The 20,012-nt window shown below is 46.7% G+C and overlaps 1 protein-coding gene across 1 annotated transcript in view; it reads left to right on the forward strand.

The window, feature by feature from the left end:
* LOC142767663 (glycoprotein-N-acetylgalactosamine 3-beta-galactosyltransferase 1-like) overlaps nucleotides 1-20,012 on the forward strand; it is a 136,516-nt gene that overhangs the window by 26,036 nt on the left and 90,468 nt on the right. The window contains exon 3 of the mRNA XM_075869825.1: nucleotides 5,754-5,918. Coding sequence (XP_075725940.1) covers nucleotides 5,754-5,918 — 165 coding nt within the window. The remainder of the gene's footprint in view (nucleotides 1-5,753; nucleotides 5,919-20,012) is intronic.

A 20,012-nucleotide genomic window follows, 5' to 3' on the forward strand; every position in this document is an offset into this window, starting at 1 on the left:
ACAAGTTCTCGGTTGAAGTGTTTATACCGGAGATGATTGGGCGGCCCGGATTACCTTGTTTATGAATCTCCGGGAGTATGTAAAATCTGCCGGCTACAGGGCTGAGCGGAATGAGTGACCGAACAATTTTTTCTTCAAGTTTTTTATCTCTTGCTAGAGTGATTAGTTTATCTTGCAAGATGGACTTAATACTATCTGTGCCTCATCTTACTACATAGAATTGTTGGCGTTATCCTTTCAGTGGCCGGTTTGCGGGTTCTATCTTGCGGCTACTCTCTGCGAAACTCTCCGTATAGAACTTATCTTTACCCAAAATGGACAGATCTTGCACCTCCAAAACACAATTGAAGTTCTGTGCCAAGGTACTCAACTTCTTGAAATTTCTCGTTTTCATAAACACCGCACTGTTGAAGAGCATCCTTGCAAAATATGTTCTGAAATGATTAAGTCGTGGAGACCATCGTGAGTATTCTCAACGTCTGTAAGCTCCGTCCATCTGTCGAAATGTCCGGCTATGCGCGCAGCGTTCCGACGACCTGTTTCGCTCTTCTCTGGTCTCTCTTTGTGAAACCTTTCGCGGTAACCCTCGGCGGTGTACTGGAATCGTAAAAGTAGGGTTGCCTTGAGCTGGTCATAGTCTGGTGCAGAGGTAGAATCAAGTCGGCTGATGACTGCCGATGCTTCACCTGTGAAACACAAGCTCAGCGAAAGGGCCCCTTTGTCACGAGGCCAATCTTGTGACTCTGCGACACGTTCAAATCTGTGTAAATACGCGTCGAGATCATCTCGCGCTTCGTTAAATGGGGGCAGTAATTTGTGGGGACTCGAACTAACATAGATGGTGCAGGCACGTCATTGCTTGTCTGTTGTGGGCTTCCTCGCTTGTTTCTGCCAGCTTCCTGTAGCTTGAGCCCTAACCGAAGTACGCGTTCCTAGCTTGTAGTCGCTTCTCTGTAAGCTCCAATTGCACGCGCTTATCGTCACGAGCTTGTGCATGAATGTCTCGTTGTATTGCACGTTGCGCGTCAACCTAATCTAGGAGCACGGCTTCTCCCAAAACCTGTCTTTACCGATAGCCTGCAGTGTCTCTAAATTCATAGATGCATTCGTGGCCCCTCACTTTCGGCAAGAAGGTAAAGCCGATCCTGGTAAGGCTTCCCTAAATTCTGGGCAATGGGCGCAAGTTAGTCAGACGGGCACAGGAAACACCCATAGACGAAGAGACACCAGTTTATAGACATACAGACACAGACGCGGGACTACACTACACGATATTGACACAGAGGTGCACACTGACGCCAGTAACAATGGCATCGGCGCAGTGCTCGTCCAGCATCAACACGGCAAAGAACGAGTCATAGCCTATGCCAGCCGCTCACTGTCCCGTACCGAGGTGAATTACACGACCACAGAGAAAGAGTGTCTCGCAGTAGTGTGGACGATCACCAAGTTTCGCCCATGCCTCTATGGTCGTCCATTTAAAGTTGTGACGGACCACCATGCCCTCTGCTGGTTGGTAAACATACGTGATCCCTCTGGACGACTGGCCCGATGGAGCTTGCGTCCACAGGAATTTGATGTGACCATCGTATATAAGTCTGGACGGAAGCATGAAGACGCTGATACGCTGTCGCGTTCACCCATACCTTTAGTTAATCAAGAAGAAGAGGACGATGACGGTTTCGTGGGTGCCCTTAGCTCATCTGACTTGAGCAAACGCCAGCGAGAGGATGAAGAGATTCGACGGCTCATCGACTATCTGGAGCGTCATAGCACCGTTATACCTCGCCATCTATCTCGCGTCGTGACGTCTTTCTGCCTCCGAGATAATGTCCTGTACAAAAAAACGCCCGTTCTACGAGCCGCGCTTACCTCCTCGTCGTTCTGAAGGACATGCGGGACGAAGTCTTCTCCGCGTGTCATGACGAGCCGACATCTGGTCATCCAGGTTACTCGCGGACACTCGCCAGAGTAAGTGAGGCGTACTACTGGCCCGGACTTCCGGCAAGCGTGAAGCAGTACGTTAAAGGCTGTAGTGAATGCCAGCGTCGAAAGTCGCCACCAAGCAAGCCGGCTGGATTACTTCAGCCAATTGATCCACCCCACAAGCCATTTGACCAAGTCGGCATGGACATGCTCGGCTCATTTCCTTTATCGTCCGACGGCAACGAATGGGTCAACTGACTATTTTACCCTCTATGCTGCGACACAGGCGATACCACGAGCCACGACTTCTGAGGTAGCACAGTTCTTCATGTGCCACATTGTTCTGCGCCACGGTGCTCCATCTACAGTGATAACCGACAGAGAAACAGCGTTCACTGCACAGCTTATTGATGAAGTTTTTCAACTAAGTAACACTAGGCATCGAACGACGACTGCCTACCATCCGCAGAGCAACGGCTTAACCGAGCGACTAAATAAGACAGCCACAAACATGATCTCCGTGTACATCGACGTCCAACACAAAACATGGGATCGCATTTTGCCATATGTGACGTTCGCTTATAACACCGCCGTTCAAGAAACAACCCGATTTAGATCGTTTTGCCTTCTCTACGGCCACGAAGTTCAGACGATGCTGGATGCGATGCTTCCTTGTGAAGACACCGATCAATTAACAACTGACGCAGAAGAATTTTAAGAGCGTGCCGAGGAAACTCGCCAGCTCACCCGGCTACACATTGGTCAGCAGCAACAGGTCGATGCATTACGTTACAATATGCGTCACAATGACGTATCTCACAGTCCGGGAGACCAAGTTTGGGTTTGGACTACTGTTCGTCGCCATGGCCTCTCCGAAAAGTTGCTCAGCAGATACTTCGGTCCGTATAAAGTATTACGCTCCGTGAGTGAGTTAACTACGAAGTGGTTCCGGACGCTACGTCGTCACGATGGGTACAACGAAGAAAACCGACCTCTGACATAGTTCACGTGGTGCGCATGAAGCCTTATCTTGCGCGTTCCTAAAAGACCACTTTTCCTGTGTTTTTTTTATTTGTGCTCCGACAATTGCCTCATCATTAGTGAACTTATCGCGTCTAACATTTGATTATTGTTGCCCTTTTCCATTGCTTAAGCTACTTTGTTTTACTTTTTTTTGCAATAACTCTACAGCATCGGGACGCTTCTCTTTTTTTTTGTTGAGGAGGAATATTGCCACCTACTTCTAGTAGTGGGTCGTATGCCGAGGCTAAGGCTCACACCACAAAGAAGAAAGAAGTGCGCGTGGGCCCCCGCTCTGGCAAACAAGCTTCAGGAGCCAACTTAACACTTATGCACTTGTTTCGGCAACTCATACCGACAAACTTGAAAAAACTGCAGCTCTTATGGGTACCAGGCCATCGTGGCATATATCTCAATGAGATGGCGGATGCACTAGCCACAGTATCTCTTAGCGGTCCCCTTATCCTGATTTTGCCTGACACGGCTTATGCGACAGCAATAAGGTTTAGAAACCTCTGTTTGCAATGAATACGACTGCTACTCATTGGATAAATATCGAGATTTCGCACATCTAAGATGACGCCGGAATAGACAGTGGTGTGCAACACGGTACTTGGAAGTTACTTTTACAAGATTGCGTTGCAGAATTCCGCAACTGAATTATTATTTGCATAAAGTTTATCTAAAGGCGTCACCTTTATGGCAGACTTACGAAGAAATGGAAACGATAGATCACTTCTTTTTGTTCTGTCGCCGATATTCTCATCAGCGGAAAAGATACCTGGTAGCTCCACTTGAAAAATTCGGATTAGAATTAAATGTGGCAGTACTTTTGTCGTTTGGCAGCATTAAATTCGGTTATAGCCACAGGGGCGTCTGCTCTGTGGTATTAGAATACATAATTTAAACAAAGCGACTGCCATGTTAATCTGATATTTATTATATATATATATATATATATATATATATATATATATATATATATCATTTTCGACCCACCATTACCTCTGTCTCGAATCGCATCTGATAGCCTGCATCGCTCCCTGCTCAGATATACTCCTTTTCCAACTTTCGGCTTTTCTTTCTATATTTTTTTCAGCCCAAAATTACGTTTTCTTTGAAAAACCATTAGCCTTTTAGTTAAGATTCTGCCGCCCGGTTCTTGGCCGATCCCCCTTTGTGGGTGTGCGCCAGAGTGTCAAGGATCATCATCATCATCATCATCATCATCATCATCATCATCATCAACAACAACAACAAGCCCAACCGACGCGCTTGGTTAGAGCCCTGTTGCTCATACGTCGATAAACCTTGTCGACACCCCCTGGAGCGACGTGACAATATATATACATGCACATACAAGTAACTAGAATGTTCCGCACTAACACCACAGCTGTCAATGTCGGTGTTTGAGGCGTGGAGCTGTCGAAGAGCGAAGCTCCGAGCTCTTCGACAGCTCCACGCCTCAAAAGACGAGAGCTCGGAGCAAAGCTCCGAGCTCCCGTCTGGCATACTTTGAACAAGGAGCGGGTTGCGATAGTGCACGGAGCCAAGTCTGTGGTGCACCCCGTGTGGTCGAGATCTCAGCGGGCCGGAAGAGGGCCGCGTGGACTCGGCGCGAGAACGGGGGTGAGTTGCCTCCTTTAGGTCAGGGCCGGTGCGTGGCCCGGCTCAGCTGATACAGGCCAGGAAGAAACCCAGTGCAGCAGTGTGGGTGCAGAGTTCTGCCCCAGGGATGTCTACAGGACAGTGCCACGAAGGGTGGCTTGAACGGTACCAGCCAGAAACCGCACCTCGGACAGCGACAAGCCAGCGCCAAGGGCAACGCCAACCACTCGCCAAGAACGTCGCCGCGGAACCGCAGCAGGGTACACGTGGGGCGACGTCCAGCCTAGTAGTGGTCGGAATCATGAAAGCCGCGATGGTCCCCGGACTAGCAGCGTCGGATCGAGACGTTGGGACTTGGGCCACTGCTCAACCGCCCGACGCGTTCCTTTGCTGCAAGCAAAGAGATCCCCGTCACCCGAGATCTTCACTCAATCCCCGCTACACCATCGTCGTATTTTTGTGTCGTGGTTAATAGTTTCTTACCAGACTCACGCAAAAATGAGGCACAAAACGTAATCACAGGTATGTATGCACACAAATAAATGCCTCAGTTGTTAATTTGCTGTGTCTTAAAAGCGCGTGCTTTTCGCAAACGGAAACTGCAATGGTTGCAGAGACATTTGTGCACGAGGTAACTACAACCGAATCAGTCCAGGCAAAGCCGAAGGCCAGCCAAAACGCACAATCCTCCCCTCTTCGCCACCGCGAGATAAGGGCGCACGAGAGAGCGTCACTCCAAGCGGGGCAATGTACGCGTGGGAGATTAGAGCACGTGCCGCTGTGCGATGTGGCAATGCGCGCTCATTGCTCCATCGTGCTGGTAATGCTGGAAACACGATGATTACCTTCGAGTTTCCCGTCTGCAGTGGTAAGTAGTAGATATAAATAGCTTGCAGTTTGAGCAGTAAACGACGTGCGCTTCGGTGGCTCTGTGGTTAACGTCTCGCACTCACTATTCAGAGGACCCCAGTTCGATATCACGCGCCGGAGTACATTTCTGTTTTTTTTTCTTTCTTGCATTCTCTTATACATAGATACGTGTGTGATGGCGACGCCGACGTCAACCCCGATGTCGACGCTGATGTTAACGTCTATGCTGGCGGCAAATCCCAGCTGAGAGAGTCCATAAAATTGCTATCGCAATAAAATTAAGCTGATTCACAGATGTTTCTATCGTCTTGCGCTGCTACATGCTGCAGGCACATGGTCGAGGACTTGGACTCATCCAAACCCTCATATCTGGGGGCTTTGTGGCATGGCGCTCGAACCCCTCGTCCGTCCGTTCACTCAACTTTCGTCATCAACCGAGCTGCCCTGGATCGCATAGCGCTCACTAACTGCTCCTCCTTCCGGACGATACAAAGGTGGGTGGTGTCATCTGAGTACAGTGTGTTCATAATAGCTTTGCTGGGGCCCGTCACTAGTCAAAGCAAGGCAGGCGGATGCAAGAAAAATAAAAAAACTTTATACAAAATGTCTAGCATCCAAACAGTACCAGATGTCGATTGATTAATATATAGGGTTTAACGTCCCAAAACCACTATATGAATATGAGAGACGCCGTAGTGGAGGGCTCTGGAAATTTAGACCACCTGGAGTTCTTTAACGTGCACCCAAATCTGAGCACACGGGCCTACAACATTTCCGCCTTCATCGGAAATGCAGCCGCCGCAGCCGGGATTTGAACCCGCGCCCTGCGGGTCAGCAGCCGAGTACCTTAGCCACTAGACCACCACGGTGGGGCAACAGTACCAGATCTTCGGAATGGTTAAGAATGCATTCCATTTCACCAATATATAGCTGCAAAACTTATTTTTGGCCTAGTTGTTTCATATTCATGGAAGTGTTTTCACAGCGCAAACACAGACACAACTCGAAAAATGGAAGGACCCACAAAAGTGCTGACTATAAAATAATTTTACTTCGGGAAATGTTCATGCATATATATCCCGAGGGGGCTACACCACACTTGCGCCCCACAATCGACAAAAAATACACACAAAGGTACAATCTGAGTTGATAAATGAAGCTGTGTATTACATACGCGAATAAATGAAATCAAACTCATATGAGTGCCAGGACACAGACGTGTTGCTTACACAAAGATGAGCACATTTTCAGATATGATAGGCTTTCAAGGTCAGCAGCATACGCTCATCATTGCTCCTGTCAAAATTCGACTTCCTTCAAGTCATGCCTAAAAATTGCAGCATGTGTTATTATTGCTATATTCACTCCTGAAGTTTTTGTTATCGCCCCGTTTCCATGCCTGCAGTGTTTTAGAAGGTTCAGGACTCCAGTATATCACTTTGTTAAATTTACACCCACTTTTCGAACATTGCAGATTATTCTAGAACTTACGTCGCCGCTATGAATAATGCTAGAATATTCGATGACATGCGTATGAATGCCGACACGCCTCACCTCATTTCAGTTGATCCCCGGCCGACGCTCTGTTCACCGCTATCAGTGCATGTGTTTTGCTGTAATCTGACCTTCAGTTTTCTGGCCGCAAATTCAGCCAAGTAAAGAGTTTCATCTGAACATCGAGTGTGCTCGCTTCATGAACGTAAACACTCCGTTACATTTGGTGGAGGTGCCGCTTTTCTAATGTTCTGAACGCCTCCATCATGCCGCTAACCCAGCCTAAGTGGCGAAGAAGACACCGAAGCCAACCCCGAAGAGTGAACAAGCCTCAGGCAGAGAAAACTGCAACCATAGACGGGCCCCTACGTGAAACAACAAACAGCCCCGCATCTTGACATCAACAGCAGTAACGATGACTGCCCCCATGCAGCATGCCCCAATCGTTCTGCGGCAGCCCAATGAGCCTCCAACGTTTCGTGTCTTGTCAGTCGAGAATCCGGAAAGCTGGATCGAGACATACGACCGAGGCGCCGCCTTGACCAGCTGGGACACCGAAGGGAAACTTTGCCGCATCTACTTCTACCTACAAGATGCCGCGAAGACATGGTTCAAGATTTGGAAGTCCGTGCTGCGAAGCTGGCATATCTTTGGGACAACGTTCCTCAGCGCGTATAAGAGCGTCGTCCACAAAGCACGTGCTGCGACTATCTTGTTGACGCGTGTGCAACTCCCCGACAAGAACGCGCGAATCTTCGTCACAGAAATGACCCAGCTGTTTCGTCACGCTGACCCCTCCGTGGCCGCGGAGAAGAAGCTCTGATTACCCCTGCGAGGTGCCAAAAACGGTGCTTGTGCGCAGCCCGCCGGTGCTTGTGCGCAGCCCGCCGAAGACGGTGCTTGTGCGCAGCCCGCCGAAGACGATCAAAAATTTCTCACGGAGGCCTGGACAATTAAAAAGGCACTCGAGATTCACACAAGGCAGTATAACCACACTCTTCAGCAGTACGCTACTTCGAAGCTCCTGCCCTCTGCACCGACGACCTGCACGAGACAATCCGAGCGATCGTGCGGGAGGACCTGCGCAAGCTATTACCTTCACCACAACCTCAAGTTATTATGATCGCCGACATTGTCCGCGAGGAATTTCGGCAATTGCTTGAGCCCCCCGAAGTACACCTTCCTGAACAGAAAGCTATGAGTTACGTTGCTACAGTGCTCTGCAACGCTCCGCCACTCCAGCGTCAGGATACTGCTGTAGCGCCCCGCTATATTTGGCCAGCTGGCTGCGCCGAAAAAGAAGCGAGCCACATGACTCGTGGGGTGCGAGCCACGAGAAATTTCAGAACGGCTGAGCTGCTGGCCTGGCTGGACACTGCAGTGGCGACTCTGCATACGCCTGCATCGCAAATAAAAGCTGAGACCTCAGCACGGGCTCATCGCCGCCGTCTCGCCTCTCCTTCCTCATCACTGCCTAGCCACAGTTCTACCAGCAGACACAATCGCCACCTACCACTACTGACGCCATACCACCCACCTTTCGGTCGGCGCTAAGCTACTAGGAAGACTGACGTCTGGCACACCCTTGAACACCGCCCACATTGCTGCTACTGCAATAAAGCCGGGCGTACGTACAGCCACTGCCAGTACCGCAAGATGGGACTACGTGTATTGCCATCAATGCGCCACGTCCACAGCGGGGTGAAAGACCACGCGAAATCGCCGACTATCTCACTGGAGCGCAGAGGACACCCAGAGGATCTTCTCGTTCACAATCACCCGGCCGCTACATGTCACCGCTCTGTCGGCCGTACTCTGGCCCATTCAAAGCTGGTCACCAGCCTGTATCAGGAAAACTAAAGGCAGAAACTGACGGAGTTGTGGTCTATACGATAAACTACCAAAGACCCTCCGCCGCCGCCGACGACGACAACACGACAAAGCCTCAAACCTACCACACCGCGAACGTGGCTTCAACGTTGATATTTTGCGCCAAGCAGACCTGACTACACAACGTTCAAGCAGCGGCACAAACCATCGTAGCCGTGATTCGACGCCACGACCCAACTGCAGCGCGAGGCGACGAACTAGCGATCTCGTCAGCCACCGTGCCAAATCTCTCATAGACACTGTAGCCTACTGTTCTGTCATCATTGAAATTTCCACCTTGAAGTAGTAAAAAAGTTAGGACCACTTGGGAAGGCCCTGAAATCGTACAGCCTGAGGTCACCAAGTAACACCGCAGCAAGAATAAGTGCAGCAAGCGTACTCATTATTAACAGCCGCCTTTATCCCGTAAGCTTTGTCGTCCCACAGCATTGCTCGAGAGGTGTCATTTTTGATATGGATTCTTGAGCCTCAATGGCGCGGTCATCAACCTGATACCAGTGTCTATATCACTACCCACAGAAAAAGCACTATCGTCACGTACACCATCCGGAACGCACGCCCTGAATGTGATGTAAGAACAAGACACCGTCTTTCGTCGCTCAAGCGTTATCGCTTCCGTCAGCACCTCAAAACCAGAAGACTGCCCCGCCATGGTGTTCTAGTGGCTAAGGTACTCGGCTGCTGACTTGCAGGTCGCGGGTTCAAATCCCGGCTGCGGACGCTGCATTTCCATGAAGGCGGAAATGTAGGCCCGTGTGCTCAGATTTGGGTGGTCGAAAAGAACCCCTGGTGGTCGAAATTTCAGGAGCCCTCCACTACGGCGCCTCTCATAATCTATTGGTGGATTTGGGACGTTAAACCCCATATATCAATCAATCAAGCCAGAAGACTTCGAAGGCTTCGTTAAATGCATTCAGTACCTATTGCTCAACCATGATATCTGCGTTGCAAATGTAATCGCCAAACCGCGGGGAGAAAACAAGAAGTTACGCTCACGAATTTCAGCAACAATTACAAACACGTGAACAAAGGTACGACGGTCGCCTTCATCGACGAAACTATGGAGCCACCAAGTTATACCCTCGTCGTTTCTGCAGAACCTACTTTGAAAAACGAGGCTCCAGACCTAGCTATCGACGTCAATCCGAGCCTTCTAAAGCATGAGCAATAACAGCTCAAGGCCCTTCTCCTTCAATGCAAGCGCTGTTTTTTGTCGTTGTCGACAATTCGCGAGACCTCAGTCGCGAAACATCGCATGATAGCAGAAAAAAGCGCCGGACCGTAATTTTTTTCCGGTAAGGACACTTCTTGCGTGAGACATGCTGAGACTGTAAGCGATAGCAGACACCACCGACATGACCAACAGGCTTCCTCCAGGCAGTCTACCTTCGATCCCGAGCGACCATTCCAGCAGATCGGGATGGTCCTGGTGGGGCTGTTTCCAAATGTCGACTTGCGGAAATAAGTGGATAAGCTACTGACTGCTTCCCCTGCTATGCCAAAATAACAGTCCTGCCCAAAAGCAGGACTGTTAGTTCTGCCCAAAAGTGGATCTGGCGCCGCCATGGGTGCCAGAAGCTTACACGCCGTATTTCTACAGCTTCTGCAGGTGGTGACTGCCTTTCATCCGACCTACGCAATGTGTCTTCTTATCGATGACATCGTCTGTGCGGACTGTACGTGCCCGGCCTCCATCGATGCCTGGTTTCGTCAAGCGCCACTGGGCTTATCAGCGCTGCCAGGTGCCAACGACTTTACTGGTTGGCAACAACGCCCATCGGAAGACGGAAAACTACTTAAGCTGCTCCTGCTCCCCGCCACTTCGGGATCTGGCGCCGCCATGGATACTAGAAGCTTACACGCTGTATTTTTACAGCTTCTGCAGGTGATGACTGCCTTTGATCCGACCTACGCAATGTGTCTTCTTATCGATGACGTCGGCTGTGCGGACTGTACGTGCCCGACCTCCATCGATGCCTGGTTTCGTCAAGCGCCACTGGACTTATCAGCACTGCCAGCTGTAAACGACTTTACTTGTCGGCAACAACGTCCACCGGAAGACGGAAAACTACTTAAGCTGCTCCTCCTCCCAGCCACTTCGTGATCTGGCGCCGCCATGGATGCCAGAAGCTTACACGCTGTATTTCTACAGGTTGGTTATTCATATCGTACTGTAAGGGGAAAAGCGTTCAAAAACTGGCGTCAGATCCCACTCGCCGTGTGCGTACGATTGCTGTTGACCTAATAAGTTGTATCGGGTGTTACTGTGAATGCGTTGCGGCCATTATCAAAACGTGTTTAATGTGCTGTGGTGATATTGGGGAAAACTCTGGACCTCTCTCAGCTGAGAAGGAACAGAAAATGTTTGAGGCTATCGTGCAGATACCGTCATTGATTCAAACACAGACAGACATTCTTAACGAAATTCCTTCGCTTCGGTCCGACCAGCAGGCGATTGAATCAAAAGTAACGGAACTGGCTGCCAAGGTGGAACGCGCATAAACGTGCGCCTCGTCTGTACCGTCCTTAAAAGCGCCAATTTAAAATATGTCCACACGTGTTGAAACAACCATTTCAGCACTGGCGGCATTGCATGATAGCCAAGATGATTTAGATAATTGATCACGCCATAACAACTTGATAATTTACGGCCTTCTGGACACTGCAAACGAATCTTGGGCAGAATCCGAAGAAAAAGTTATTTCCTTTTTTTCTGATAAACTAGTTATCTCAGTCCGTCCAACATCCATTAAAACAGCAGACCGATTGAAGAAGTACCAAGTAGAATCAACACGGTCGCAGATTGTCAAATTCTTGTCATTCAAAGATAAACAACCAGCGCTTGTGGCTGCTTCAAAGCTAAGGAAAACAAATTTTTCTATCGGCCAAGATTGTTCGAAAAATGTCAGGATTGCTCAACAGAAATTGGCTCAGTTTGCCCGTGACCACGGTGGTTCTCTTAAATTGAATTTCAACAAGCTAATTATGGGACATAAAGTGTTTTTCTATGACAGTAAGAGTGATTCTGTAATCCGGGCGAGCCAATAGCCATCACGAAATGCTCCCGAAAAACGACTGCTCCAAGTGAACGACTTGAAGGTTATTCTCATTTCATTTCATTTCATTTTATTACCTTAAAAGCCCAACAGGGGCATTACATAAGGGGTGGGTTTACATATGTTCATTATACATTGTTAGAAATGACATTTGAATAAGCATTATTAAACATGACGTGGAAATATGGTTTACATGATTTTGTGGTATATACAATCAGTTGGAAAGATGAAAAATGACATCCAGTAATTGTTATTCTGAAAAATGATGAGATATCTCTTGCATGAATGCGGGTGCGCTGGTTAGGGCGGCAATTTGGTGAGGCAGGCTGTTCCAATCTATGGCTGTGCGAAGGAAAAAAGAACCTGAAAAGGTAGTAGTACGAGTGCGGGGGCGGCCCACATGGTTGATGTGCCCAGTTCGATGCGATGTTCTGCCAGGGGGAATAATGTACGGCGTTTGATTGAGCGAACAATGATAAAACTTATGAAAAAGAGATAGTGATAAAACACGGCGACGAGAGGCAAGGGTCGGCAGACCTAAGTCCTTTCGCAATAAAGACACGCTGACATGATATGAATATTGAGAGTGTATGAACCTTACAGCACGGTTTTGCACGGTTTCGAGAGCGTTGCTTAAATATGTTTGGTGGGGGCTCCATACTGCGCATGCGTATTCGAGTTTAGGGCGGATTATGGTTTGATAGGCTAGTAATCTAACATGCTTTGGGGCTTGTTTTAGGTGGCGTTTAAGGAAACCAAGTGATTTATTAGAAGATGAGATGACGTTAGTGATATGTGCGTTCCAAGATAAATCTTTAGTTAGGGTAACACCGAGGTATTTGTATGAGGGCGAAGCTTCTAATGATATGTTATTGATTGAATATGAATAGGACAGAGGGTTACGTCGACGGGAGAATGTCACAACTTTACACTTAGCGGGGTTTAGTGTCATTAGCCAACAGTCACACCATTGTTGCAGACGGTTAATATTTGCCTGAAGAGAAATTTGGTGAGATGTATTAGTAATGGTTTTGTAAATGACGCAATCATCCGCAAACATGCGAATATTACAGGTTACATGACCAGGTAGATCGTTAATATATATTAAAAAGAGGAGAGGCCCGAGAACAGATCCTTGAGGAACACCGGAAGTTACACGCAGGGAGTCAGAGGTGCTGTTGTTAATAAAGACAAACTGTGAGCGGTTATTAAGGAATGCTTCAATCCATCGTAAGACGTCGGGGTGTACATTTGCCAAAGATAGTTTTAGTAGCAATCGTTGATGTGGTACCTTATCGAACGCCTTCGCAAAGTCTAAGAATATCGCGTCTGTCTGTAGGTTAGTATCGAGATTTGTGTGAAGATCATGCAGAAACGCTGCCAATTGGGTTTCGCAAGAAAACCCTTTGCGAAATCCGTGCTGTGAAGGATGAAAGTATTTATTCGAGTCTAAGAATTTCATGATTTCTGTATAAATGACATGTTCCATGATTTTGCAAGGTACGCTTGTAAGTGAAATGGGGCGATAGTTAAGTGGGGAATTCTTGTCCCCTGATTTATAGATTGGAACAACCCTTCCCACCGTCCAGTCATGAGGTATGGTGCCTGTGGAAAGTGACTGAGAAAACAATAGACATAAATAAGCAGCACTGATATCTTTAGTATTTTTTAACACTTTTGAGTTTATGTTGTCTACTCCGGCTGAAGATGATAGTTTGAGATTGTCAATTAAAGAGGAAATACCATCAACATGGAAAGTTATAACTGGCATGGTATTAGGTGTGCTTGACGCTGTAGAAGGAAATGGTAAGCTAACTTCTTTGGTGAATACTGACGCGAAAGCTGCATTGAAAATGTTAGCGCACTCCACGTCGTCGACCGTTTCACCGTCTTCGTTAATTAGCGTGTTGCTGTTTATATCTCGAGGATTGATCACCTGCCAAAATTTCCTTGGATTGTTGACCAGCATCTTGGGCAGGTCTTCGTGAAAGTACGTTTTTTTTGCTTCCCGAACAGCTGACAAGTATGCGCGTTCCGCTGTGTAATATTTATCCCATGCGCATACATTTGTGGTACCTTTTGCTGCTCGGTATAAACGTTTCTTTTTGTTATCCAACCTTTTTAAAGAATTGCTGAACCATGGTTTTTCTGGTTGCGTTCCTATCGCTATCCTTGGGATGTATCTGTCTGCTAGGCTGTTAATTTTTTCTTTAAATATTTGCCAATTTGTATGGATAGTGCGTTTATTGAAAGACGTTTCAAATGAAGCTAAAAACTCACACAGGTTATCGTACATAGCTTTGTAGTTTGCTTTCTTGTAAAGATGTATAGTTTTTTGTACTTTCAAGCGCGGAACTGCCCCAAAGTTAAAGGACGCGTGAATGACCTTATGATCACTGATTTCTTTTAGGTAGGCGATCGATGATAATTTGTCTGGTTGGTTTGTTAGTATTAAATCTAATACGTTAGCTGTGTTTTCCGTGATACGCGTTGGTTGAGACACTAGTTGACTAAGATTAAAATCAAGACAAACGTCAAGAAAGTTTTTTACCTCCGTCTCGCTTACTAAGTGGGGAGATAAGTTGTGCCAATTAATGTCTGGAAAATTGAAGTCTCCGAAAAGGAGAAGGCTAGCCTTGGTATGCTTCGATGTTATTTCGAAGAGTGCATTGTTTAGCTCAATGGCAAAAGCTGGGCTACTGTGGGGGGGTCTATAGCAAACGCCCACAAGTACTGATTGTGGAGCGGCGTGACAATGAATGAAAAGTAGTTCTAAGTTCGACCTGATACTAAGAACAGAGCACGATAGTTCCTGGCTGGCAGCTATGAGGACACCTCCGCCTCGTGCATTCGGTCGGTCAGCACGAAACAGACTGAAATTAGGCAAATCTGTCAGTACTTCCGAATCTGAAATGTGGTCGCTAAGCCAAGTTTCGGTAAGAATTAACATGTTGCTTTTAGATGTCAGCACAAGGTTGGACACATGTTCACGTTTTGAAATGAAGCTGCGTATATTAGTGAAGATTACTGAGATGGGAAGACGTGACTTGCCTATTGGTTTCGGACGACGGATTAATTTTGTCTCGATTTGTGGTTGCTATGCTTCTTTGACTGTTTGAGAAGCTTCATCGTATACGTACCGCTTTGGGCCCATGAACAGCGTTTTGAAACGCAAGGAATAGGGTGCAGATTTATCTTTAGCGAAGGCGACAAGGTGTTTACGGGCGTTCCTAACAGCTGGTGAAAAATCTTCTGCGACGCTAAAGTCAGTGCCTTTGAAGTTACGTCCTTTTGAAAGAACAGCTTCCTTCGTTTTATAAGACACAAATTTTACTATAATTGGGCGTTTGCGGCTACAGGAATGCCGACCAATTCGGTGTGCCCGCTCCATATCCTTGGGCTCAAGCTGTACCTTTAGGTAATCTGAGCAATGACGTAAAATAATTTTTTCAGAATCTGATGATGGCTCTGATGCAGACGGATCTGGAAGGCCGTAGAAAACCAAATTATTTCGCCTAGATCTGTTTTCAGCATCGTCTACACGCGCTTCCAGTTTATGGATCAGCTGCGCCGTACGTTCGCTGTCTGCCTGTATAGATTGCATGTCTCCTTGCAAGGCTATCACACTTTGGTAATTACCCTCGAGGTCCGTCAGCCTTTTACTTAACGTGTCCAGTAACGCGGTCGTAGCCATAGATTGGTTCTTTAGTTCCTGCATTTCAGCGATCATCTTAGCCTGACCAGCGGAAATCTTCTTCATTTCGGCAAGCAGCGCGGCATTATCTGGACCAGGATTGCTTTCAATATCACCGGAAAGCAATAATAGGGATCTAATCACGGAAAGACACTGAAAAACAATGGAAAAGCAGCACTGCGGGCTCGGTAGCTGCACAAGACAATAATTACTTGTTTTTTTAGCGAAAAGAGGATGAGATTTACAGACCTGCATGATGAACAGAAGCGGATTAGTGGACCGCATCATGGCAGTGCCACCGAGCCCACAGCGCGCGGGGGGTATTCGCTGCTCCTTTATAGGCCGCTGGCTGGCTGTTGACGATGGCGGTAGGGCGAATGGCATCTTGTCGAGGATCCATGCTTGGACTGGTGGCGCCATTGAACGGGACGATTGGTTGCCGATTCCGATTTGCAAATTGATGACACAGCTGGTGCACGGGTTCGCCTTGGCCAACGAAGCGCTCGTTGATTCCGCGGGAAAGGGCAGCAACATTCGCATGACGAAGGACGTCATAATCTGCATGATGAACAGAAGCGGATTAGTGGACCGCATCATGGCAGTGCCACCGAGCCCACAGCGCGCGGGGGGTATTCGCTGCTCCTTTATAGGCCGCTGGCTGGCTGTTGACGATGGCGGTAGGGCGAATGGCATCTTGTCGAGGATCCATGCTTGGACTGGTGGCGCCATTGAACGGGACGATTGGTTGCCGATTCCGATTTGCAAATTGATGACACAGCTGGTGCACGGGTTCGCCTTGGCCAACGAAGCGCTCGTTGATTCCGCGGGAAAGGGCAGCAACATTCGCATGACGAAGGACGTCATAATCTGCATGATGAACAGAAGCGGATTAGTGGACCGCATCATGGCAGTGCCACCGAGCCCACAGCGCGCGGGGGGTATTCGCTGCTCCTTTATAGGCCGCTGGCTGGCTGTTGACGATGGCGGTAGGGCGAATGGCATCTTGTCGAGGATCCATGCTTGGACTGGTGGCGCCATTGAACGGGACGATTGGTTGCCGATTCCGATTTGCAAATTGATGACACAGCTGGTGCACGGGTTCGCCTTGGCCAACGAAGCGCTCGTTGATTCCGCGGGAAAGGGCAGCAACATTCGCATGACGAAGGACGTCATAATCTGCATGATGAACAGAAGCGGATTAGTGGACCGCATCATGGCAGTGCCACCGAGCCCGGTGGCACTGCCATGATGCCAGTGCCACCGAGCTCATTGATTGTCGCAGTATTGAAAACAAAAAAGAGCAGTTTGATTCACAGTTAGATCTGGTTACCCCTGAAGGAGTGATTGGTACTGAATCTTGGTTGGACAGCACTATAACTAACAATGAGATATTCCCATCAAAATACACAGTGTACCGCAAGGACCGTAACTCACGTATCGGTGGTGTTTTCGTCGTGGTTCACAGTAGTCTGAATTGTACTCGTATTGAGGTTGAAAGTGCGTCATGTGAGACAGCCTGGTGCAAGGTCGCCCTAGCTAATGGCACTTCGATAGCATTTGGGTCGTTTTACAGACCACATGCTTCCAATACTCCTCAATGTATATTCGACTTAAATAACATATTACTGTCCTTAGACGCAACGTGTACCGTTCTTCGAGGAGATTTTAACTTACCAAATATTGACTGGCTCTGTCACCAGCCGAAAATAACCACTTCGTTACCTATTTACTCTGCATTTCGTGAAATGATTAATGCACATACCCTGTTTCAATTTGTACAAACTCCCACGAGAATAACCCCAAATGTGCTAAACTTGTTGTTTTGTTCTGAACGCACTCTAATTAGTTCTGTCAATTTATTACCCGGTATAAGCGACAATGAAATTGTTCTTGCACACCTATCTTGTGTTTTAAAGCGTTGCCATGTTCCTCCTTCAAGACAGGTGTTCCAATATGATAGGGCCGATTTTTCCTCACTATCACAAGAGCTTGATGAATTCCTGCCTTTTTTCAAACAGAACATTTCTGCCCTTGACATAGAATCTGCGTGGAACCTATTGAAAACCAAACTTTTATCGCTCACAAAGTCATTCGTTCCGTCTCGAGTAATCACATCTAAGCGTCAGGCAGATAAACCATGGATTAGTAGAAATATTCGTGCATCGATAAATAAACGACATCGCCTGTATCGCAGGTACTGCAAATTGCCGACTCCAGACCTTTCCAGCAAGATGAAGGAACTCGGTAAAAATATAGCAAAAGAAATGCACGAGGCAGAAAGCACGTATCTAGATGCAATGGGTGAAAAATTAAAAGCTAACCCAAAAGAAGTCTGGAAGTACGTCAGAAACAAGCGAATGACGAAGGAACCCATTCCAGATAATTGAGATGGCAATAATTATGCCGGGGATCTCAAGGAAAGGCTGAACAGTTCAGTAACTACTTCGAATCTGTATTCGTACGGTTGATCCCCCAGGCCAGTGGCCTGAAAACTGTTTTGAACTTACCACAAATGAGTGATATATCCTTTTGCGAGCAGGGAATAACAACGCTACTACAAAAAAGTGAATGTGAAGTCAGCCCCTGGACCCGATCACAATTCGAATTATGTATTAAAGGATTGTGCTGCATCGTTTGCTCCTTTTCTAATGATTCTCTATCAAAAATCATTTGATTCCGGTGCTTTACCACGTGACTGGAAAACAGCAAATGTAGTTCTTATATTCAATAGCGGCAATAACACACAGAGTCGAAACTACAGACCTATTTCACTAACTAGTGTTTTATGCAAGGTACTAGAGCATATCATTTACTCTAACCTAATGGCTAATCTCCAAGAAAACAATTTTTTCACCCCAGCACAGCATGGTTTTAGGAGAGGTCTCTCATGCGACAATCAATTGATTGAGTTTTCTCATGATATAGCTTTGTCGATTAATAATGGCAAACAGGTGGACTGTATTTTCTTAGACTTCCAAAAGGCCTTCGACTCGGTAGCACACAATTTATTACTTGTAAAACTGTCTGCACTTAATATTCCCAAGGCGCTTTTTGCAGTTGATTGAGGCTTACCTTACTGACCGAAAACAGTGTGTTGTTCTTAACGGAATGACCTCATCACATAAAACAGTCTTGTCAGGTGTTTCTCGGGGATCTGTACTCGGGCCTCTTCTTTTTTTGATGTTTATCAATGATATAGGCGAAGGAGTATCAAGTCGTCTCAGATTGTATGCCTGTGACTGTTGTCTTTACCGTAAAATTAATACTTTGAATGACAGTGTACAACTACAAAGTAACCTCGACAAGATTTTACTATGGTGCAATACGTGGAATATGACGCAAAATTTTTCTAAATGTAACATTGTTCAGTTTTCTACAAAACGTCATACTTTACCTACGAAATACTCTCCTGAAGGCGAAAGCCTCACGATTGTACCCAGCTACAAATATTTAGGGGTTTTATACAAAAATGAATTTTCCTGGAATGACCATATTGATTACGTAACAGCGAAGGCTAGTCGGGTCCTCAATTTCCTAAGGCGTAACTTCGAGCAAGCTCCTCCTAAGTTAAAAGAAATTCTTTACTTTTCAAATGTTCGCACTATATTAGAATATGGATGTTCCGCTTGGGACCCCGGTACAAAGACATGTATTGACGAATTAGAGTACATCCAAAAGCGTGCAGCACGATTTGTATCATCAAACTATGATTTCAGAAAAAGCTCTTCCGATATGCGGGACAATCTTGGATGGCCGTCTTTGCAGGACAGGCGGAAGTACATGCGCCTGAAACTGTTCCACCAAATTTTTATAGGTGCAACAGGCTTAAGGAAAGAAACCTACATACTTGATCCTACCTATAGATCTTCCCGCGTAGACCATTTCCTGAAGGTTAGGGTATATAGGTGTCGGATCAACCTATATAAACATTCTTTTTTTCCGAGGACAGTCCATTACTGGGATAGCCTCCCGAATGAAGTTGTACTGTCATGGCCGACTTCCTTTGATGAAGCCCTCGCAGAATGTTTGTTTAACTAGGTTTTACATGACATATGTGGGATATTTTGAGCTTTAGCTCACCATTTACAGCTTCTGCCTAGTTGTGTTTTCTACTGTCTTTCTTATGAGGTTATGTATCCATAAAGTTAACTTATGTTTAAAAGCTTTACTTTAGTATTATGTTTTGTTGCTTTCTCGTATTGTACAACCTGTATCAACCTCTTAATAACGTGATGTTTAGTCTTTTTGTAATGTTATTTATGTGTAGAGTGTTGATGTTATCTTTATTCCTACAGAATGTTTGTTGCTTTTCATGCGGTATATACTACTACCTGTATTTTTTCCTGTTTGTTTCCCCCCTACAATAATGCTCAGTTGGGCACTGTAGGTATCTAAATAAATAAATAAATAAATAAATAAATAAATAAATAAATAAATAAATAAATAAAAGCAGC

This window comes from Rhipicephalus microplus, chromosome 1, assembly GCF_043290135.1.
Source record: "Rhipicephalus microplus isolate Deutch F79 chromosome 1, USDA_Rmic, whole genome shotgun sequence".
In the NCBI taxonomy this organism is placed as follows: domain Eukaryota; kingdom Metazoa; phylum Arthropoda; class Arachnida; order Ixodida; family Ixodidae; genus Rhipicephalus; species Rhipicephalus microplus.